Below are 23,585 nucleotides of genomic sequence, written 5' to 3' on the forward strand. Positions count from 1 at the left end.
CAAATATTTATTGAATAGAATTTAGGAGGCTCAAATTTTATTATCTCTCCTGGCACTAATCAGGTGGTATGGTTGTGAGCATATGGTTTGGGCTTGAGTTTATTCACTGTTAAATTGAGTCTAGGGGTGCAGATTCAAGCAGCAGGGGCTGGACAGACGACCCAAGTACGTGGATTAGCGTGGGGGCCGTGGCACAGTGCGGAGTCAAGCCCTGTCCAAAGGGAGCTTTGAGGAGAAGCATGCAGGATGGTAGACCCAGTGTCTACCAACTACTGGGTTTTTGAGAAAATGGATGTCAGTGAAATCCCGGCAACTAATGAAAGGTTAACAATTTTTTCATTTTATTTATTTACTTTTGATTAATTTATTAGAGAGAGAGAGAGCACAAGTAGGCAGAGTAGCAGGCAGAGAGAGAGAGAGAGAGAGGGAGAAGCAGACCTTAAACTGAGCAGGGAGCCCCATGTGGGGCTCGATCCCTGCACCCTGGGATCATGACCTGAGCTGAATACAGATGCTTAACTGACTGAGCCACCCCGGCGCCCAGTGTTTTCAACTTAAACACAAATTGCAGCCCAGAGTTAGTTTGTGGGTAACCAGTCTGCTGGAATAGTTATTCTTTGAGTTGCCTTTCTGTTTTGACATTTAAGGATTCTGTTGATCAGGGTGTTGCTTCATGGTGGTATGGCCAGCAGGGGGAGAAAGTGTTCTCTAATTTTTCTCTCCAAGTTTGGTCCCATAACTTGAAGGAAAAATAACAAAACAGAAGTAGGGGCAGGGTAGGCTATGTCCCATGAACATGGATAATATAATGTAAGAAGTTTCTAACTTTTGTAGATAGATTTTGAAAGAGAGAGAGAGAGGATTCCAAGCCTCAGGGAATCTTTGGATTACTTAAACTGGTTGCTTTATCACGGAATCAAAGGAAGACATCATTTATCCACTCCTCTGCTGCCATATAGACCTGCCAGGGAGTCCCAAAACGTGTGGATCCTTTCCTCTCCAGCAAAGGATATCAAATTGAAGAGGATTTGGCAGCCGGAAGGGGAGGCTGGCTGGAAGGGGAGGCATCCAGCTCACAACAACCCCTTCCTGTGCCAAGATCTTGTTTTTATTTATTTATTTATTTTGCAGAAAAAAGAAAAGGCTTAGAGAGAGGCTCAATAATATGCTTCAGGTAACACAGAAAGAAGCTGGGCTGAAATGCAAGACCCCACTTGACTCCAAAGATTGTGGGAATTCCACCTCACTGCATTCTCTGAACCCAATGCTGGGAAACGTTTGACAACTATCTGAAGAAAGAGGTGAGGGATGAGGGCTGCATGTATATGTACCTACAGAAGTTTGGTATAAATATAATTAATAAAAAGAGTGTAGCACCCGCTGGGTGGCTCAGCGGGGAGTCAGCTTCTGTCCCTTTTCTTTGGCCCCTCCCCCCTCTCTCTTCCTCTCTAATATAAATTAATAAATCTTTTTTAAAAAAAGAGTGTGACACACAAATGAGAGTAAAATATACAGTAATTTTTCCATATATCCAATTAATTCTCATAGAATGCATTCATTGAGTTTCGCCAGACTCTTGTACCTATAGCCAACCTATGGTTCTAGTTAAATCACAATTTGACAAAATCAGGCTATGAATAAATGTTTGGTTACTGTCTCATTTAGCAAAGAAATTGCTTATGTTGTTGATGAACAAGGGAAATTCTGACCTGATTGTTCACTGTTATTTTCTTTTACATGTAAGACCAAAGCGAAATAGCAAAGATGAATCTTGGAACTTCACTTGTTGCCAATGACATGAGGGAAGTCTTTGCTCAGTTTGATGATAGGTTTTATTTTTATTGATTTATTTATATATATTTTAAAGATTTAATTTATTTATTCATGAGAGACAGAGGCAGAGACACAGGCAGAGGGAGAAGCAGGCTCCATTCAGGGAACCTGATGTCTGACTTGATCCCAGGACCCTAGGATTATGACCTGAGCCAAAGGCAGATGCTCAGCTGCTGGGCCACCCAGATGTCCCTTGATGATAATTTTTAAATATTGGAAAACATACCTCAATTGTTTGCACTATTTACACTGGACAGCTTGCAGACATGATACACTTTTAAGTTGCATTAACGTTTTCTCCATCACCTAAGTCTAGAAAATCAACAAAGCAATAAACCAAACTCTGACTTGTAGTGTTCCAATTTCTGTGGTGTAAATGCTCCCACCACAATTTCAAGTTACTTACATGACGGCACCAAACCTGAAGTTGGAAGAGATGTATATCTTTATACAGTACTTCCACTGTATCTATACAATAGACAGAAATAACTTCAAAAGCACAGATAACAGGGATCCCTGGGTGGCGCAGTGGTTTGGCGCCTGCCTTTGGCCCAGGGCGCGATCCTAGAGATTCGACCCAGGATCGAATCCCACGTCGGGCTCCCGGTGCATGGAGCCTGCTTCTCCCTCTGCCTGTGTCTCTGCCTCTCTCTCTCTCTGTGTGACTATCATAAATAAATAAATAAATAAAAAAAGAAAAAAAAAAGCACAGATAACAGTAAAACGTAGTAAATAATTAGGAAGTGGTAAGCTTTGTGAACAAGCAGTTTTCTCTTTGGATAGTACTGTGGGACCATAACAACGATCGTGCAAGCTGAAACCATGCTAAGTGATCTTATAACCAATAAGAAAAGTTACAATTGTTCCGTGACCTTCACTATTTTTTGTTAAAGCATTACAAAATTTCATACTATTGGTTATAAGCGTATATTGGGAAATGAAAAAGATAGGCTAATATTTACATAGTATACTAATTTAAGACATTAGAAACATTGAGAATTAAGGTTTGGTGGTGTTTGCTTACTTCTCATTATGTACAATATATCTTTTCTACACACTTTCTCATTTTGGATCAGCTTCTAACTCTTTCTCCCTTGTGGTTCGAATGTCATGAAATATCTCTGAGAATTCTTTTAACGTGAATTTTTTGTTGTGTTTTTTTTTTTTTTTTTTCTGCTATTACTTCTGGATCTCTTCATCCTTCCTGTCATGAACACTTTGCCCATTTATGTCAAAGAGTTTGCCTTCACTAAGTTCCTCTGGCTTTATTTGTACCGTCTCTCAGACAGCAGCCTGTCAGCATTCCCACAACTAGCTATTTCTTCTATGAGTTCATTCACCTTATGCTGGATTTGACTCCCAGCATTATCAATTTTCATTTCTTTGCTGTACTTACGTCTTGGTTGGACAGTTCCCTTTTATCATCATCCATGTTTGTCAAATGCCACATAGGTTTGTCACTAGAAGACAAGTAGGTAACACAACTCCATGCTTTGTTGTCTGCATGAACTGATTAACAGATGAGCAGTGATCAATCACCAACCGTCTTGGAAAGACGTGATGTGACCGGTCACTGATTATGAAGCGCATCTATTATTTTACATGGTGATTTATGGACTGGAGAGCCAACAGCAAAGTACACACTTTATCCGCAATCACTCATAGCAAATATATTGTGGTAACTAAAATCTGAACCATGTTGGTGGCAGACTGTGTTATTCAACTAAACCGTGGTAACTGAAATTTGTGCCTATTGGAACCATGCAAAGCGAGGCTTTGTATTTATTACCTTTGTTTTTAATACAATTTAATTGTAACTTTAATTATTTTTTAAAGTTTATTTATTTAAGTAATCTCTACACCCAATGCGGGGCTCGAACTCATAACCCCGAGATCAAGAGCGTCACACTCTACAGGCTGAGCCTCCCAGGCACCCCTAATTGTAACTCCATGTTTAAACAACTGGTTCACAAAATCCCTGCAAATTTAACAACTGATTCTAGTAAAGCTGGTACCAGCCAGATCCAGAACATCCATTAAGTGTTTAGTACCTTCACTTTCCTCATTTATGTGAACAGCAGAGGACTGTGACTTGTTCAAGCTCACGGGAAGAACGGTATCGCTGGAGTTATCATTCCAAGGCTGATACTCTTTAAATTTTCCGGATAGCTTTCATTCAAATAATCTCGAGGGTTACTATAAACCCACAACCTCATTCTATATCTTCTTCATATCCAGAAAGTGGATATATTAGCACATTTCATAATTTTAAAAAGAATGCAATATTTATTTTAGCTCTTCTAATTCCTTCCTAGCCTTATTTCTTTCATTAATAGCTGAGACATTCTACTGATCAATTTTTTGCTAGGTTACACTGTAGGAACAAATGACCCCCAAATCTCAGTAGCTAAAAACAACACCACTTTATCTCTTGCTCTTGTTATACTTTGGTCCCAGGTGGGTGGCACCTCTGCTCCTGGTACAGGCCACGTATAGTCCATGGGTGTTCTTCATTTTTGTATCTGGACTGCCGTCCTAATGGAGGAGGGAAAAGACGCAGACTTAGACCTTGCAATGGTTCTTAAAGCTTATGAATGGAACTGGCACCCTGACGCATTCTGCTGGCCAAGAAGGTCACATGGCCAAGCCTAGGAGAAACCAGGAGAGAAAGATACTTCGAGTCACACAGCAGTGGGTGGGGAAGTAGGATCTGACAAGGGAGTGAGGAATAGAAATAAAGCTGGTTTTTGTTTCTCCTGGTGGGGAAACAGAACCAGCTTCTCATAAACTACCAAAGCTCAGGAATTTGGCTTTTTAAAACTTCAATTATTGAGCTAAGAAAAAAAGCCCTGTATTCGATGGCCTAATGTCTTGTTACTCCTTGAATGGCCTATCAATCAGGATCAGCAATTCTTAGCTTTTTTGTTTTTAGAAAAGCAGACTCAGGGAGTGCCTGGGTGGCTCAGTTGATTGAGCTCCCGACTCTTGATTTAGGCCCAGGTCATGATCTCAGGGTGGTGAGATCGAGTCCCACGTTGGCCTCCTGGCTCAATGGGGAGACCACTTCTCTCCTGCCCCCACTGCCCCCTCACCCCAGGCCAACTCTTCCTACCTCACCCCGACTCATGCATGCACGCACGCGCTCTCTCTCTAAACAAATAAATCTAAAAAAGAAAAGGAGACTCAGATGACCTCAAACTTGATCAGAATCCTCATTTTTAACAAGGACTAAAAACTCATGAACACATTAAAATTTGTGAAGCTTGGACCTAATAGACATCTCTATACCCAGATGCCCTGCCTCGCTTGTGTTTTCCTTATCCCTCAAACTCCCTTTTCTTTATTCCCAGTTCTTGGAAAATGGCCTCCTCGTTCACCCCAATTCTCAAACTGAATGCTGTCCTCAATTCCTCCTCCTCCTATCACGTCACCCCTGTCACATCCACTTCAACACCATTCGTGTCACCATCCCCACCGTGCTGTCTGGCTTCAGCTCAGGAACTTGTCTAAACTCATGCTCTGGTCTGGCTTCCCCGCCTCCTGCCCACCCCTACTCCCAACTCCAATCAACCTTCTTATTACTTGCCATGCGGTCTTACCAGAATTAAATTCTGATTAAGATAGTAGCAGTGGAGATGACAAGGAGATGCTTGGGACCAGGGAGCAGGTGTAAGTAAACACGCAGTCTAAGTGAAAGCATAGCTCTCTGTCCAGCAAATTCAGTTTCAAGGCAAGTCTTTGACCAGTTTCCCCAAAGCTCCTCATGTGGAAATCTTGGAGTTGCCAGTGGCTGCTTGCCTGCTTTATAACCTTGACTATCACTTTCAGGGTAATGTCCAAATCCCTGGGAGGATGTTAAACTCTCTTGTGATGGGTCCATTGTCTGACTCACCAATAGAATCTCTTATTGCTTTTCTCCTCACACTAAATAGCTGTATCAGCGGACTTTGCAGAGGGCACCTGCTGATTTGTAACTCTCCATCTTCATGTGGCTCAAATGCCCTCTCTCTTGCTTCCATCTTAGCTGTCTTTTCTGTCCCAGCTCAAGTGTCACCTCCTCCCTCAGCCTCCCCTGACTCAGGAAGAGATTTAATCTGTCCTTCCTTGGGTCATTTTCACCTCAAGCAGAAGTAATTGTTTTATAATTTTATTTCTCCATTGCTGTATCTTGAGACCCTTGAGGACATGGATTTTTGTCTTATTCATCTCCATAGCCCCAGTGAGCGCAGGCTGGGGCACATAGAAGGTGCTCAATAAAGGTCTATCGATGAATGAAATAGTAAAGATTAAAATGGCTTAAATCCGACACTGTGAAGAAATGATAGATAGGATTGGATTGATCTACAAAAAAAGTCTACTGTCAGGCACCTAACAGGTACTTAAGAATGGAAGATGCTTTTGTTGTTGTGCATGTTACTTCTAAAGCTGTGACGGTTTCATCTGGTCTAAAGATGCATTTGATTGGACTTCCTAATAGAATAAAGCTGCTTTTGTCAAACAAAAAGGGGCATTGATTGGTTAGGAGGGCTGGCATTTATTGCTGGTGGGCTAAATCCTTGATAGAATGTTGTTTATGTTACATTTCTTACAGACTTTCAAAAATGATAGACCTTTATTTACTTTATTGTTTTTTTTTTTTTGAGGAGAGCGTTTCTACTTTATTACATAAAGAAACTTTTATGTGGTCAGAAAATAGAGGATTGATTCTTTTTTCTCTTCTATGAAATGCTGCTGTTCAAACAGCCAGAGTGAATTGTCTCAGTTCGCTTCTTTAAGTCTCATCACATTCACGTGGGTATGGATGTCCTTGGCTCCTGAAAATCTTGCCCTTTTTTTTTTTTTTTAAAGATTTTATTTATTCATCATAGACATAGAGAGAGAGAGGCAGAGACACAGGCAGAGGGAGAAGCAGGCTCCACGTAGCGAGCCCAACGTGGGACTCGATCCTGGGTCTTCAGGATCACGCCATGGGCTGCAGGCGGTGCTAAACCACTGCGCCACTTGGGCTGCCCCTGAAAATCTGGCCCTTTAGTGCACAGGGTGACAGTCCCGTGCCCAGCAGTTCAAGAATGTCCCATTTTCATATATTATACCCATGCAGGGCTCCTAAAGATGAGGTACAGTGGGGCAAATATTTTCCAGAACAGATGTCATATACGTAATATATACACATTCATACATACATACCTTTATTCATGTGATGTCCAAAAACTTTTAAAAAATGTGCACATCTATTACAAAATCATAACAAAGACTGGACAGTATTTTGCCCATTCTGGAAAGATGAAGCTCAGCAATAACACAACCCTGGAAACCATCCAGAGATCGTGGCAATATCTCTCTTCTAAGCAGTCAGATATTCTTGCATTAAGCTTGGCAAAACTGCCTTTTGAAAACAGAAGAGAAGTAAAATGAAGGAGGCAGACCTTGCTCATCTTTCCAAATGAAATACAAGAAGGATCTTCAAATAAAAACACACAAACATTTGTTCTTCTATCACCAATAGTCCTACAATGAACAATGCAAATTTTGTTAGTCTTTTGTTTTTTTTCTTTTTTACAAAAAGTGATTGCCTTGAAAGTGAAAGTTTAAATATAAATATCCTTTACACGCTCAAGAAAAAAGCACTTTATCTTACAATAACCTCAAAGATTTATTGACCACTTTGTGCCAGATTCGGGTTTTTTTTTTTAAACACCTTTATTGAGAGATGATATACAGAACATAAAACTCACTAGTTTTAAGTATTCACTTAGATGAAGTTTAGTATGTGGGGCACCTGGGAGGCTCAGTCAGTTAAGCTTCTTACCCTTGATTTCAGCTCAGATCATGATCTCAGGGTCTTGAGATCAAGCCCCGTGTGAACCTTTGTGTTCAGTGGGGAGTCTGCTTGAGATTCTCTCTCCTTCTCCTTCTGCCCTTCCTACTCATGCTTTCTCTTTCTCTCTCTCTCTCAAATAAATAAATAAATCTTTAAAAAATGAAGTTTAGTATACTTAGAGTTATATATCCATAACCACGATCTAATTTAGAACATTTTTACCACCATAAAAAGAAACCTTATGCCTTTGCACTCCCCAGTCCCGACAACCTCTATTCCACTTTCTGTCTGCTTGTGTTTGCCTTTTCTGGACGTTTCATATAATGTAATCATGATATTTGGCCTTTTGTTACTGGTTTCTTTCACTCAGCAGGATATTCTCAAGATTCATTCGTATCGTGGCATGTTTCAGAACTCTGTTCCTTTTTATTGATGAGTAATATGCTGTTGTAGCACATTCCATTTATCCATTCACTAGTGGATGGAAATTTGGGTTTTATCATTTTGGGCTCTTGTGAATAATACTGCTTCAAATATTTCTATTCAAATATTTGTGTGGACATGTGTTTGGATTTCTCTTGGGTAGATGACCTTGGTATCTTGGTTAGGCATCTCCAGTTCTCTGAAAGAGTTGATACTGAGTTTCACTTTTTTCCTATGGTCACCAGTTATTAGGTGATAGATTAGGACTAGAACCCAGGTTGTGTAATTGCTGAGATTTTTCAATGGTCAGCCCTGCCTCCCACCCTACGGAGGGCCTGAGAAAAGGGCTTCAGAGAGCTAAGTGGAGCTTGAAGGTAGAGAGATGCAGTAAAAAAAAAAAAAAAAAAATGAGCTAGTCCCATAGTGCCAAAGCCTGGACCATATCCCCCGCTTTGCAATTAGATGAGCCCCAGGAGCACCAGTAATATTCACAAGACAAATTAGCCCTTCATGGTTAAAAACTGCATTCTCCCACTGGAGGATTTGGGGAATAATTAGCCAGAGCCTGGGAAGTTGAAATGTTATCAACAGGAGACCAGTGCAAAGCAACAAGTGCTGAGTTGCGAGGCTGCCATGGGGCCAAGGTGAGTTCTGAGACCAGCCTCACCCACCTGGGCACCCAGAGCTGACCTGAGTGGCTGCTGGCACCAGACTGCTGGACCTGTCGTGCTGGGTCCTGGAGCAGAATTTGGAAGCTTCTTTCAGAAGAGTAGATTGGGACATGAGGGAAAGGGAAACAAGATGACCTACAATTCTGCAACAGCCTTTTGATTGGGCTCCTCATCCCTCTTCTAGTCCATTCTGGGAGGTAGAGAGTAAAGTTCCCGAAACACACAGCGAGTCACACATTCTGCGTTAGAACTCTCCCATAGCCCCTACGGCCCTCGGCACAGTTAATCCAACTACATTTTCTCATCCTCCAGGGCAGCAGTTCCTGTCTGCAGGGACCCATGTAGGGAGTCAAGCACTTTTCTAGAAGCCCGGACTCTGAGATGCAGGAGGGAGCCACTCAATGTTCCATCTCATACAACACTGTTATCTTTTCTCAAGGGCACCCAAAGCAAGGAAAACCAAACACCATGTTTAGAATTTCATTTGAAACTTCTGCCTTTTTCCCCCCCAGTAATCTGTCTGAAATATATTTAGTCCACTCTGATTTATAAAGACACGTTTTATTTTTTTTTTAAATTTTATTTATTTATGATAGTCACACAGAGAGAGAGAGAGAGAGAGAGAGGCAGAGACATAGGCAGAGGGAGAAGCAGGCTCCATGCACTGGGAGCCCGACATAGGATTCGATCCCAGGTCTCCAGGATCACGCCCTGGGCTAAAGGCAGGCGCTAAACCGCTGCGCCACCCAGGGATCCCTAAAGACACGTTTTAATTCCTGAACATGGCCTGCTTGCCTCTCCAGCGACGCTCCTAGCGCCCCCCTCTGCGTGTCACCTCAGCACCCTTCACCACATCTGGGGCAGCACTTGCCAGGGGTGGCATAATTGTGTGTCTCCCTCACTCGACTTTAAGTACATTGATGGGAGGCAGGGGCCCTGCGTGCTGTAGGAACCACCGGACCTGGTACAGTCCAGGGCACGCAAAAGTAGGACATTGGGGGCACCTGGGTGGTTCAGTTGGTTAAGCAGGTGCCATCAGCACAGGTTATGATCCCGGGGTCCTGGGGTCCAACCCTGCATCGGGCTCCCTGCTCAATGGGGCCTGCTTCTCCCTCTCCCCCTGCCTGCGCTCAGCCTCCTTGCTTTCTCTCTCTGTGTCAGATAAATAAAAATCATTACAAATATATTTAAAAAGTAGGACTTCAGTGTAGACGTGGGCTTTGTTCAAGCAAGGAGTGTCAGTGATAGAGATTAGGGCTAGAGCAGGGAAATCCGCTTAGTGCAAAAAGAACGAAACAGAGGCCCAGGTATCTCCCTTGAAGGCGATGTCAGAAGTTTCCATCGAGGACCAGAAACCGCTGTCTAGAGACCTATCTCTACCCCTGGCCTCACAAAATGCTTTGCAAAAAGACACAGACTATTCAAGCCATGCAGCAATCATCACACAGAGGCAAGGTCCCAGGGCCTTAGTTTCAGCAGGCCAAAGTCAACCAAGGGTTCATGGGTTAGAAGGGATGCTGTTGTTATAGAATATATAAGACTGAGCGCTTACTGCGTGTCCAGGACACTTCTAAATGCTTGTCGTGGAGCAGCTCCATCCTTTCGAGAACCCGATGAGGGAGGTAGTCTTATCATTTCCAGGGTTATGGGTGAGTCACAGAAAGCATATGTGCCAGTAAATGGCAGAGCCGGGCCTGAAATATCTAAGTAGTCAAGTTTCAGAGTCTGTGCACTGACTCCTCATCAATCAAGGCCTGGGATCTCATCAAGCTTCCTGCCGCAGCAGGAGACTTCCCTGCAGCGGGGCCTCCTGGGTGAGGATACGGCACGAAGCGTCTCACATGTGCGCCTGTGTGGATCTCCTGCCTGAAAGAGGGGTCCCTCACATGCCCCACCTGCCACCCTCACCGGGTGCGTCGCTCTTGCTCTGAAAACGCCACAGACCTGTAGCCGCCTCTCCACCTTGCCATTTGCTGGGCCTGGCACACTCCAGCTGGAAATGTGGCCTTCTATCACCTTCCCTCCTCCAGGCAGGAACAGCCACTCCTCACCCACATTAGCATGGTGCTGGGGATGCTGTACGTGCCCCCGCCCGCTACTCCCTGCACCTGCTGGAGTTGATACGGCAGCCGTCTGCCCGGCTCGCTAGACCGCAGGCCTGCCCAGGACAGTATCGCGTCTGCTCTGGACACCAGCCTCCTCTGGCAGAGAAGTTCAAAGAAACATGCCTAACAACCAACATCCCCCAAAGGAAATTTGTGTCTTGTCTAAGTCTGGCAAATAATAATGAAGGAGGAAAAAAAAATCCCAATGAACACATAGAGGACATGCTTTCGAGATACACATTTGCTATCTCTCAACCCCATGGAATCTGCCTCCCAAATCTCTCTTTTTTTTTCTCTCTAAATGCTCATGGAGAACCAGCTGTGGCCTGATCTTGTCTCTTGCCCACAGCCTCTCCCCTTCTGGATCTTTTCTATCTACCTCAAACAGGCCAGCAATGCCCCATTTCCCTGTCTCTGGGATCGCCACTTGCTGCCACTTGCTGCCAGGACTCTTCCTCCTGCCTTGTGATGTTGCCTGAATCATGGCCATGGACTGGCTTCTTCATCAGTGGCTCCAACTGGCTCTTTGAGTTGTTTCTGTGCCTCAACCAGACTGTAAGCTTCTTAAAAACAGCCGAGCTAATTTAACTGAGCAGCCAACTTGAATCATAATGACCCCGAAAGGGCATTCTGTATTTCAACAAACCTTAGATGCATTATAAAACACATCTGACTTCTCTGAGAAGTTCTCATGTGTGTGTGTGGGGGGGGAAGTGTGTCTTAGATGAAATATGGTGTTATTTCTATCCTCCTGATGCACAATAAGTGAGATATAACACTTTTCCACACCCACCAGCTGGCTTGCTGTGCCTTGGGCACACTAGGCACATTCCGCTTCTGGGTTTTTGCTCTTGCTGTCCTTTTACCTGCAATGCTCTCCCGGGGAGACTTATTCCCTCACCTCCTTCACCTCTTTGCTCAAATATCACCTCCTCAGTGAGGCTTTCCTTCACCTGATTTAACGTTGCAACGCTCACCCTGCTTTTCATTCTTTTTTTTTTTTTTTTTTACTTATTTATGATAGTCACAGAGAGAGAGAGGCAGAGACACAGGCAGAGGGAGAAGCAGGCTCCATGCACCGGGAGCCCGACGTGGGTCTCTATCCCGGGTCTCTCCAGGACCGCGCCCCGGGGCAAAGGCAGGCGCTAAACCGCTGCGCCACCCAGGGATCCCTGCTTTCCATTCTTTTATGCTGAATTTTCTCCATAGCATTTATCACGGGCCCACATAGGATCTATCACTTATTGCGGGTGTACTTCCCCTAGAATGTCAGTTCTCGGAGGGCAGGGATTTGGTGTGTGGCTGTCGTCCTCGGTGCCCAGAACAGTGCCTGACACACAATAGGTGTGTAAGTAAGTGGTGCTGAATGAGTGGAGTTTGAGCTCCATGAGGTCAGGGTCGTGTGTTTTCGCTCTCCACTTCCGTCCTCAGTGCCTAACACGGTGGCCCACAGGTAGGGGGGTCTCAAAAAAAAAGAAAATTGTTGGCGGAGGAAGTCTGAAGCTCCGATGAACGAGGTCTAAGGTCATCTAGCTTGGCAAGGGGAGAGCAAGCAGGCCAAGGGGGCCTTTTGTTCTCCTGCAGAGCGACTGCCTAATTGTCCTCGCAGAAGGGACTTTTAGGAGAACGTGTCCCTGTGCGCTCCGCACTGTGCGGTGCACCGCGTTGCGCGTAGTGTGGCTGCAGCACATATTCATAGTGTGCTTTAAGCCCAGCGCCTTATTGCCACTAGGCCACAGCCGCCTTCGTTCCCGGGGCTGAGCCGCGCATGCAGGTGCCCGCCGGCCCCTCGGAGCGGGAGCGGGAGCGCCGAGCGCACCGCACAAAGCACGGCCGCCCCTCCGCCCCTCCGCCCCTCCGCCCCTCCGCCCCTCCGCCCCTCCGCAGACGGCTTTCCCAGATGCAGGCGGAGGAGCTGAGGGGCCGGTGGAGCACGTCGACCCTGACGGTCTACGCCCCTCTGGGGCCGGGGTGCGGGGCAAGGACCTCCCCTCCCCTCCTGTAGGTGGGAGCCGGGCGGGGAAACGGGGCGCACGCGAGGCAAGCGCCCCCCGCCCCCCAGGGCCCCGCCTCCCGCCGCAGGCTGCACCTCGGCGCGCGGGAGCGGCCGCGAGGGGTCCCCCTCCGGGCGGGGGCGGCGGGGCGCGCGGGCGCGGGGGGCGCGCGGTGGCTCCGCGCGGGGGTGCGCGCGCGCCGGCCTCGCCCGCCTCGCCCGCCTCGCCCGCCTCGCCCGCTCCGCCGGCTACGTGCTTTCTTTGTCAATGAGGCGCCGCTCGGAGCTGCAGTAACGCTCGGCCCGGGAGCCCGAGCCGGAGCCGGAGCCGGAGCCGGAGCCGGAGCCGGAGCCGGAGCCGGAGCCGGGGCCCGAGCCCGAGCCGAGCCCGAGCCCGAGCGAGCGCCGAGAGCCGCGCGCAGAGCCGCCGGCGGGAGGGGTCCCCGAGCGCGCCCCGCGCCCCGCGCCCCGCGCCCCGCGCCCGCCGCTCGCCGCCCGGCCCCCGAGTCCGCGGGGGCGGCCGGCGGGGGGGGCACCCGGGCGGCGCCCGTCCGGCCCTCGCAGGCAGCGTGGGCAGCTCGGCCGGCTCCCGCCGCGGCTCCATGCGGCCCCGGGCCCTGCGCGGGTGAAGCGGCGGCTCCGCGGAGCCCGCCCGGGCGCGGCAGGGCGAGCGAGCCGGTCCCGGGGCCTCGGCCGGAGATGCCCGGTGCGGACCGGGGCGCCGGAGGCCGGGCTCCCGGGCGCGCTGCGGAGCGGGGCGGCGGCCTGGATGTGTGAAGCGTCCCCATGGCTCGGCAGGACGCGCGGCCCCGGGGCCCCAGGGCGGGCGGGGGAGCGGCGGGCGGCGCGGGCGTGAGGGGCTCGGGGCGGCCGCTGCTGGGGCTCCTGCTGCTGGCGGCGCTCGCCGGGCGCTGCCTGGCCGACCCGGGTAAGCACTTGGCGGCCGGGGCGCGCGGGGGTCGGGGGTCGGGGGTCGGCGGGCGCGGCGCGGCGCGGGGCGGGCGGGGAGTCGGTCTCCCGGGAGCGCAGCGCGCGGCGGGGGGGGCGCATCTCTCCTCCGCACAAGTTGCGGGTCCTCCGCGGGGGTCCCGGCGGGCGAGCTCGGTTTAGATAAAGACCCGGGGCGTGAGAGACGCCGCGAGAAGGCAGGTGCCTTACCGGGCACGCTCGGGCGGGGGACGCCCGCTGCATTTCGGGCTCCCCGTGGGGTGCCCACTTCGTTGGGGCTACGCCAAATGGCCAGAGAGTTTTAGGCCATTCATCCCCGGGGGGCCGGCCCCCCAGGTAGCGCTTTCCCCTGCAGGTTGAACGGAAGACCCGTTTTCTTTTGGGATGGAGGTACCAGAAATCATCGCTTGCTTGCATCTTGCAGGGGGACCCAGGAGGACCCAGGCACCCAGCAAGCATCTAACCCACTGTTTGCAGGAAGGTAGTGAAGAATAACCACGCTTGTCTTTTAGACTCCCAAGAACCCCCAGAAAATGGATTTCTGGAATTCCTTGGAGGATTCTGAGAAATCTCTTGTAACTATTTTTTTTTTTTTTTGGTGGGGCGGTGGATTGTTCTGTTAAAAACTTACTGTGCAGTGAGGAATTGTCTTTGAAAGGAGAATGATTACTATGGCACTTGTAAAGGTCAGGCTGTTGTTTGTGATGAAATTCTGGGCTCTTGATTTCATTTATCAAGGAATATAGCTCCCACGTTAGCACATGTGGTCCTGTAGTTATGTGGTTTCTAGCAAGGACTAATGAAAACTGCTTTTTTCTTTTTTCCAGTGTACCCCTTCCCCCAAATTAGATTAAAATTCCTGATTATGAAGGATCTAGATGAGAGGGTTTCAGGTTAAAATGATTGCCTGTCTTCAACAGGTTAATTGAAAGCCCACTTTTCCTTTTTTGGCTTCACTTAAAGGGTCCCTGACATGAGGTGTCTTATGTGTAACAAGTTACCATCCAGAAATTTTCTGTTATGATTATAGTGGTGAGAAAGTTTGGTCCTCTTTGGACGTGTGCCTGAGACCCAAGAAAAGCCTTTAAAGAATTTTAGCCTCTAGTTTGTATGCCTCTAGCAGTTTTCGGTGATGTGTATTTGGTATAATGCTTAAAAGGTAAGTCCAGAGTCAGACACGTGTAAGCACCTGCGTATTCCTTGGATCAGAGACACACTTTGAGTTTTTATTTAAAATAAATCGATCTTTGGGAGTTTTGTGAACTGTTTATGAGATGTTAATTTTTGGCTGCTGTTCATTTGAGTGTGTAAACTAGAAACTGTTGAGCCATCTGTAACATGTGAAATTTGGATTTTATGTCTTGTTCCTGTTCAGCGTGATGTCGCATGATTTCCTCTGATCAGTTTTGAATTTCCGTTCTTCCTTCGGACTACTGACCTTTCTGAACCTGTGACTTCACTTGGCTCTTCTTTCAGACTGCCAGAGCCTGACTTTTGATCTCTTTTAGTTTTAGCCCTGATGTCCTTTTTCCTCTAAGTGTGGTGATCATGGGGATAATTAAGAAAGGAGCTTTGATTAAAATGATGGTAAAAAATCATTAAAATTGACATTGTTCCCTGAGTCTTCTGTCTTCCCCTCTCATCGGAGTGACTTGTTGCTTCCTCTGTGCCCTTTGGGGTGCCCTTTCTTCTGTCACCCTTGAGGACTGAGTTCCTGTGGTCTAGTTCACTTGTGGATCCAGAGTCTACCTCCGGGCTCCCTGGCTTCCTGTGAGTTTACTGCTGATTTAGTGTCATGACTTGTCTCTCTCTCCTCAATGGGAGGCTAAACCCCTGGGTCCCCTGTCCTGCCTTCTACCTGCTTTCATTTGTTCTCTGATTTCCGATTGAGGCAGGTTAGCTGCAGGGGGGGAGGATGAGTCCTGGGATTCATGCAGGGCAGCCCAGGGAGTTTGTGTAGAAGTGGTGTCTGGAGGGAGGCGGGAGAAGGGATGATATTTTTTCTGGGAACTTGAACTTCCAACAACCTGGTTTTGGACTTTTTGGAGGGGTAACTGCAGTTTGGTGCTGATGCCAAGAAGCCAGACCTATGATATTAAGATCCTACTAAAAGTGCTAGTTTGCTACAGTCGGGCCACTGCTGGTCCTTGTTTCCTAAGCGAGGCTAAGGCAAACATTTACCTGGGTTGAAAAATGGGTAAAGATAGTCTGTTTCAGGAAAATCTGTAGCAGTTGTGTTCCGGAGCCTCTACGGTGTGTTCCAGCCTCCCTCCACCCGTTCCCCTCAGTACTTCTGCTTTACTACTCCTGAGGAATTGGCGCTCCTTCTCTTGGGGCTGTAGCGGAAGGCCCTCTGTGTCTTCCCTCGGGCTTCCTCTCCTAACCTCCATCTCTGCTCCATCTCTCTTGCTCCCAGGCAGTAACTTTGGTTTTGGATGTGGGAGACAGGTGTGGGGAAGGAGTTTCTCTAGAGCAGCGAGCTCTGATGTCCTCTATCCTCTTCTGCCCTCAGGGGCCCCAGGCAGGATGATAAAGTTCAAGTTTGACTTCCCAACCTTCTTCACTATTGCTCTGCCCTGCAGTTCATGGCAGTAGACATTTCCTGTGTGCTGGTCCGGTGCAGGTACCATGCTCCTTCCTTCCTGTGATCTTGCCTCTCTGGGCCTCAGTTCTCTAATCTGTAAAATGGGGATAATAGCTCCAATCTCATTGAGTTGTCACGAGGATTGAATTAGTTAATACATACATCTGAAGGTTTAAAACAGTGCTTGGTGTACATGGTCAATGCTCAGAGAGTGCTAGCTGTCCTTATAGGATGGCAGAAATGGATGGAACAGGACTGTGTTCAGGTGCTGTGCAGGGCCAGGGGATACAGAGGTGAATAAGGAGAAGACAGTATGTAGAAGCCCCTTTTGAAGACAGTGATGTGCACCCTGGAATTCTGATACTGTGTGGTCAGAGCTCATAGAATGAAGGAACAGTTAATTCTGGGAGAGTGGAGGCCCCTTAAAGGATGAGTAGGTATTGGCAAGATTGACTATGGCATTTCAGGCAGTGGGAAAGTAAAGGATTCTTTGTGGCCAGAGCACAGGATGCCATAGTGAGGAGTACTCCAGACTTTCTCAGTGCCCTGGAGCTTTCCCAAGCCCCCCTCACAGGGCACCACATCCTCTTTGCCCTTCTCTGAGAGGGTCCTCTGCTTCCCCCACCTACTTATAAGTTCCCTGGTTTACCTGTGTTCCCCTCTTGCCTGTAATAATGCCCAGCACAGTGTAGGCGCTTATTAAATTTTCAGCCTTCTTTTACTCCTGGTCCTTCAGTTTGGCTGATTCCGTTTACGTTAGAGTAATTATCTCACGTAAGTAATCCACGCTAAGTTGTGAATGGCTGCTTTACTCGGGGAATGTATTTTGCATTTTGGCAGAAAGGTTTGCTGTTCCCGGGGATCTCCAATCTAGCACACTATATAGGGGAGTTAATTTTGACTTGGGATGTTTTTCTTGCCCCTCCCCAAGCTTGTACCACATCGTCAACTTGGAGTTCCGTTTGAAACAGGTGCAGTAGTTCACTTGTTCATTCCTCCACTCGGTGCACTTGAATGCCTCCGCTTTCTGAGGTTACCAAAATGAACGAAAGAAACTCTCATTCCCATGGCAATTAGGAACTAGCCCAGTGTTTTCCACACTTTACTGTGCATGCAGATCTCCTGAAGTTCCTGTTACCTGGCAGGTTTTGATTCAGTAGGTCTGGGCTAGGGCCTGGTGTTCTGTATTTCTAGGAATCACTGGTGGTTCAGTGACCCTACTTTGAGAGGCAAGTGGTAATAAATAAATGCAGCATGGATGGTGGTAAGAAAAATAAATCAGGGTAGGGGATAGCGAGAAGCTGATATTGGCGTGTGTGCGTGTGTGAGTACCCTCACACGTGTGCTTATTTATAGAGTGGGGAGGGAAGACTTCCAGGATCAGACAACATTGAGTAGATACCTAAAAGTGGACATCTGGAGGAGGATACTCCAGGCAGAGGGGAAAGCAAGTGCAAAGGTCTCGAGAAGAGATTGTGTTTGGGATGGCCGAGGACCAGCATGGAGGCCATGTGGAACTGAGTGAACAAGGGGACGATGGTGAGATATGATGTTGAAGAGCAGCCTGAGGCCAGATCATGTAGGACAATTTGGCAGGATGAGAACTTGGCATTTTATTTTGAATGAGAGTAAGAGATGACATGACCTGACTTCAGTTTTTTTTTTTCAAGATTTTATGTATTTATTAGAGAGAGAAGTAAGTGCATGAGCAAGGGGGAGAGGGAGAAGCTGAGCAGGGAGCCTGACATGAGGCTCGATCCCAGGACCCCGGGATCATGACCTGAATGGAAGGCAGATGCTCAACCGACTGAGCCACTTAGGTGCCTCGACTTCAAGTTTTAAAAGAATCTCTTTCGCTATTATGGAGACTGTAAGGTCAAACATGAAAACAAGGAGACCCGGTAGTTTGGCTTAGAAAGTGGTGAGAAGGGCAGCCCAGGTTCGGTGGTTTAGCGCCGCCTTCAGCCCAGGGCGTGATCCTGGAGTCCTGGGATCGAGTCCCACGTCAGGCTCCCTGCATGGAGCCTGCTTGTGTCTCTGCCTCTCTCTCTCTCTCTCTCTCTCTCTCTGTGTGTGTGTGTCTCTCATGAATGGATAAATAAAATCTTAAAAAAAAAGTGGTGAAATTTTGGACATCTTTTGAAGGTAGAGCTAATACAGTTTTCTAATAACATAGAAGAGGGGTGAGAGAAAAAGAGAGGAACCAATATGGTGCTAGAGTTTTTGGCTCGGGCAGTTGGGAGATGAAGTTAATTAACTGAGATTCAGAAGATTCCAAGAGGCTCAGGGTTGCAGGAGGAAATGAAGAGTTGGTTTGGGGTATGTTAAACTTACCATGTTTATTAAACATCTAAGTGGAAATGTCCAATGGTCCATAGTAGTCTGGAATTGCAGGCAGATATTGGATCCAGAGATACAAATTTGGAAGCCATCAGCACGGGAGTGGCTGAGAAACCTAGAGAGTAAGTATAGAGAAGTATAGAGACCACCCTGGTCTGAGCAGTGAGCCCTGGGATACTGCAGAAGTTAGGGGTTTGGAGGTGGGGAGGGACCAGCACAAGAGGCTGAGAAAGTCTGGATGGGACTAGCAATGGACATTAGGTTTGGAGATGTGGACGTGTTTGGTGCCCTGAGAGTAGAGGGGACGGAAGTCTTACTGCAGTGGGTTTAAGAGAGAAAGGAAGAAGAGAAATCAGAGAAGTAAAAAACAACTCTTTTAAAGTCTTTTCTGTGGAGAAAAGCAGAGTAAGAGAGGAGGTGGATCAAGAGAGAGTTAAGATGGGATAAAATTGCATTATGTTTGTACTTTCTCATCTTTTAACATTAAAGATGTACAGCAAGAGCGTTTGACTTGTTTTTTCCCCCAGATGTAGACAATCTGATAAAATTTGGGCTTTTTACTCTCAATACTAATTATTAGTGGTTCAAAGATATTTGCAAGATGTCCTCAACGTCGCCTCTGCTTCCTTCCCCATCCCACACACAAGTAAAGAAGATTTTGAGAATAGTAATACTCTACTTTTAATATTGACATCAAACAGAAGTCAAAAAACCCCTTCCTGCCCCCACCCCCGCCCCTAAAACTGAACATCACAGTGCAAGCTTTGAGATACTGCATTCTGATGACAACCAGAGAATCTCTCAGAAGGCTACTTAAGTCTTAAATTACTAGAATATGATCTGAGAATATTCAAAATGTGCACACTTCCCTTTTCATTTTCATTATCCTACAAGCCTGTGTTGTGGTTTTCTTTCTTTCTTTCTTTCTTTCTTTCTTTCTTTCTTTCTTTCTTTCTTTCTTTCTTTCTTTCTTTCTTTCTTTTAAACAAACAACAACTCTACTCTTCTCCAAACAAAAATGAATGGTTGGAATGATCCTAAAACATTTTCGTTGCTTGACAACATATTACAGGGGATTTCTAAACACACAGAGGGACACATTATTCTAGGTCACTAGATGGCTGCCTTGGATGGTGACTCTCTTTAGGGACTTCAGGTCCAAAGGAGCAGTTAGCAATCTGGGTATTGTGCATCTCAGTTATTGTAGCTGGTGGGAAGGCGGCAAGTGAGTCACATTGATTTGATGGTATCTGTCAACCACCTCGCATATGCCAGGCCAAACACTTCACCAGATACTGGAGGTATAGTGTAGAACTATCCGGGCCTGGCCCCTGGCCTCAAACAGTCTATGGCTGAGGCTCAGCAACCATTACTCAGTGGGTGGAGTGGCAGGTCAATAAAATACTTCTGTGAGTTGGCTCAGGTGGGGGGATGTGGCAAGACATAGAGTATCTGCTTTGTGCAAAGAGGCAGTCCCTGCTCGGCTGCGGCCTGGGAGGGAATGAGGCCTGGGGTGCCAAAGTTCTGACTTCTCAAGAAAAACTGGATCTTTATTTAAAAATCTTGTTTTCAGGGATCCCTGGGTGGCGCAGCGGTTTGGTGCCTGCCTTTGGCCCAGGGCGCGATCCTGGAGACCCGGGATCGAATCCCACATCGGGCTCCCGGTGCATGGAGCCTGCTTCTCCCTCTGCCTGTGTCTCTGCCTCTCTCTCTCTGTGTGACTATCATAAAAAACAAACAAACAAAAATCTTGTTTTCACCAGCTAATTCAGATGTTTGAAATGTCATGCCATACAAAGAAAACACACCCATGAGCCACCACTTTTTTTTAAGCCAAGTTTATTAAGGTATAATTTACATACAGTAAAATTTACCCCTTTAGGGGTACTGCATGATTAGTTTTGACAGAAGTATGTAATCATGAATCCACAACCACAATTCAGATGTAAAACATTTCTGTCACCTCCAAAAATTTCCTCCTGCTCCTTTGTAGTCCGTCTTCTCCCCCCTACACATCCAGTCCCTGACAAGCACCAATCTATTCTCTGTCCCTGTAATTTTGCCTTTAACTGAGGCTCATATAAAGGGAATCATACAGCATGTAACATTTTATGTCTGGCTTCTTTGAGCATAACATTCTTGATAATCATAAATGTTATTATATATCTATATACCTATATCTTTCTCTACTTTTTTTTTTTTTTTAATTGGGTTGCAGCCCAGTTTGCTTATCCATTCACCGGTTGTTAGACATTTGGGTTGTTTCCAGTTTTTAGCCTAAAAGTTCTCGTGTGGGCAGCTTTCATCCTCTTGGGTAAATACCCAGGAGTGAAATTTCTGGATCTTACATTAGATATGTTATTTAATCTTATAAGAAACTGCCGACTTCTTGAGGCACCTGGGCAACTCAGTTAAATATGTAACTTTTGATTTCGGCTCAGGGCATCATCTCAGAGTTGTAAGATCGAGCCCCACATCAAGCTGTGTGCTAAGCGTGGAGCCTGCTTAAAATTCTCTGTCCCTTTTCTCCCCCAATTCCTAAAAACAAAAAATAAAAAACAACAACCAAAAACACCAGCCTGCCAAATTCTTTTCCAAAGTGTCTGTATAATTTTGTATTCCCATTAGCAATGTAGGAGTATTCTGATTGGTCCTCTATATCCTCACTGGCACTTGGTTTTGTCAACTTTCTTTTTAAATTTAGATTCCAGGTATTCCAGTAGTTTTTAGTGGTATCTCATTATAATGTTAGTTTGCCTTTTTCTAGTTACTGATGATGTTATTGCTGCATATTATCTGTTCATTTTCTTACTTGCCATCTGTATCTGTTTTGAAGTGTCTGTTAAGTCTTTTGCCCGTTTAAAAAAATTAGATTGTTTTATTATTATTGAATTTTGAGCTTTCTTTGTGTATCTGGATACAATTTGTTTATCAGATAAGCTCTTTGCAAATATTTTCTCCCTGTCTGTGGCCTGTCTTTTCGTTTCATTGACAGTATTTTCCAAAGAACAGCAGTTCTAGATTTTGATTAACTCTAGTTTATCAGCATTTAAATTTAACATTTGTGGGTTTGGGGTGAAACAGGTGAAAGGGATGAAGAGTACACCTAGCTTGACGAGCCCTGAATAATATATGGAATTGTTGCCTTGCTATATTGTACACCTGAAATGAATACAACACTGTATATTAACTACAATGGAATTAAAATAAAATAAATAAAAATAAAATTAAAGAGGCCATATTCCACGTTAAGAAAAAAAAAGATTTGTATTTTTTTTGTATCTGAGGATAGAAATACTTGCCTAACTCAAGGTCACAAACAGCAATGATTTTTCCTAGAAGTTTTATTGTCTTATTTTTACCTTTAGATCTGTGGTCCAGTTCATATTAATTTTTGTATATGATTCAGGAAGGGAGTCGAGGTTAGTGTCTTTTGCATATGGATGTTTAATTGCTCCAGCACCATGTATTAAAGAGATTGTATTTGTTCCACTGAATTACCTTGGTACTTTATATGTGTGGGTTTATTTCTGGAGTCTAGTTTGTTCTATTAATGTATATTTCTTTCCTTATGCCAAAAAAAACACTGTCTTGATTTCTCTAGCTCAGGGTTACTTAATCACAACACTGCTGATATTTTGGGCTGGATTATTCTTTGTCGTGGGGAACTGTCCTGTGCTTGTAGGATGTTTAGTGTCATTTCTGGCCTCTGTCCAGTAGATGCCAGTACCTCCCTCCTTCCCCAGTTGTGACAACCAAAATGTCTTCAGAGTTTGCTAAATGGTCCCTGGGGGGTAAAATTGCCCCTGATTGAGCTCTGTAGTAAGTCTCAAAATCACTGTAAATCTTCTAAATTTTTTCTTCTTTTTCAAAATCTTTTTGGATATTCTAGGTCTTACAGTTTTCCATAGAGATCTTAATATCTTTTTTTTTGTCAACCTATATAAGAAAGACACACTGGAATTTCTGTTGGGATTTCATTGGAGAAGGTTGGCATTTTACCAATTTGATTTTTTTGATCCATGAACATGTTTCTCTCCATTTATTTAGGTAATCTTCCCTTCCTTTCATTAAGTTTTATAGTTTTCAGCCTACAGATTTTGTCCATATGTATTTCATTTTACAATGCTTAGTAAGCAGTACTTTAAAAGTTCTTTGTTAACATATAGATATATGATTTTAAAAATATTAATCTTGTATCGTGACCCTATTTATTTATTTATTTAAGATTTTATTTATTTACTCATGAGCAATATAGCGAGAGAGAGAGATAAGCAGAGACACAGGCAGAGGGAGAAGAAGCAGGTTCATGCAGGGAGCCTGACGTGGGACTCAATCCCAGGTCTCCAGGATCATGCCCTGGGCTGCAGGTGGCACTAAACCACTGCGCCACTGGGGCTGCCCTCATATGACCCTTTTAAACTCACACTAGTTCTAGTAGCTTTCTGTAGAATCTTTGGGATTTTTCTTTATTTCAGATCTTATGCCTTTTCTTTCTTTTTCCTGCCTCATTGCAATGGTTACAACTTCAAGTACACCGTTGACTAGGAATGGGGAGAGTGGGCATCCTTGCTTTGATCTCATTCAACCTTCACTATTAAGTATGATGTTGGCTGTAGTTTTGTTTTGCTTTGTTTTGTTTTATTTTGCTGTATAGAGGCCCTTTATCAGGTTTAAGAAGTTCCCTTCTATTCCCAGTTTGCTGTGAAATTTTTTTTTTTATCATAAATTGGTAATGAATTTTGTCAAATGCTTTCTCTCTATCTGTTGAAACCACCACAAAGTTTTTCTTTTTCAGTCTGTAAAAAGGCATTGGTTGATTTTAGAATGTTGGATCAACCTTGTATTCCTGGGATAAATTCCAGCT

The 23,585-nt window shown here is 45.7% G+C and overlaps 1 protein-coding gene across 6 annotated transcripts in view; it reads left to right on the forward strand.

Annotated features, from left to right (window-relative positions):
• The first annotated feature begins 12,728 nt into the window (after nt 1-12,728).
• KIAA1549L (KIAA1549 like) overlaps nt 12,729-23,585 on the forward strand; it is a 263,343-nt gene continuing 252,486 nt past the window's right edge. For 2 of the 6 annotated variants that reach the window (XM_072759085.1, XM_072759086.1), the window contains exon 1: nt 13,495-13,774. In XM_072759085.1, coding sequence (XP_072615186.1) covers nt 13,633-13,774 — 142 coding nt within the window. In that variant the 5' untranslated portion in view covers nt 13,495-13,632. Of the gene's footprint in view, nt 12,855-13,494; nt 13,775-14,218; nt 14,276-23,585 lie in introns of those variants that run through there. The other 4 variants (XM_072759084.1, XM_072759089.1, XM_072759088.1 and 1 more) reach the window with 4 other exon arrangements.

This window comes from Vulpes vulpes, chromosome 5 (genome assembly GCF_048418805.1).
Source record: "Vulpes vulpes isolate BD-2025 chromosome 5, VulVul3, whole genome shotgun sequence".
Classification (NCBI taxonomy): domain Eukaryota; kingdom Metazoa; phylum Chordata; class Mammalia; order Carnivora; family Canidae; genus Vulpes; species Vulpes vulpes.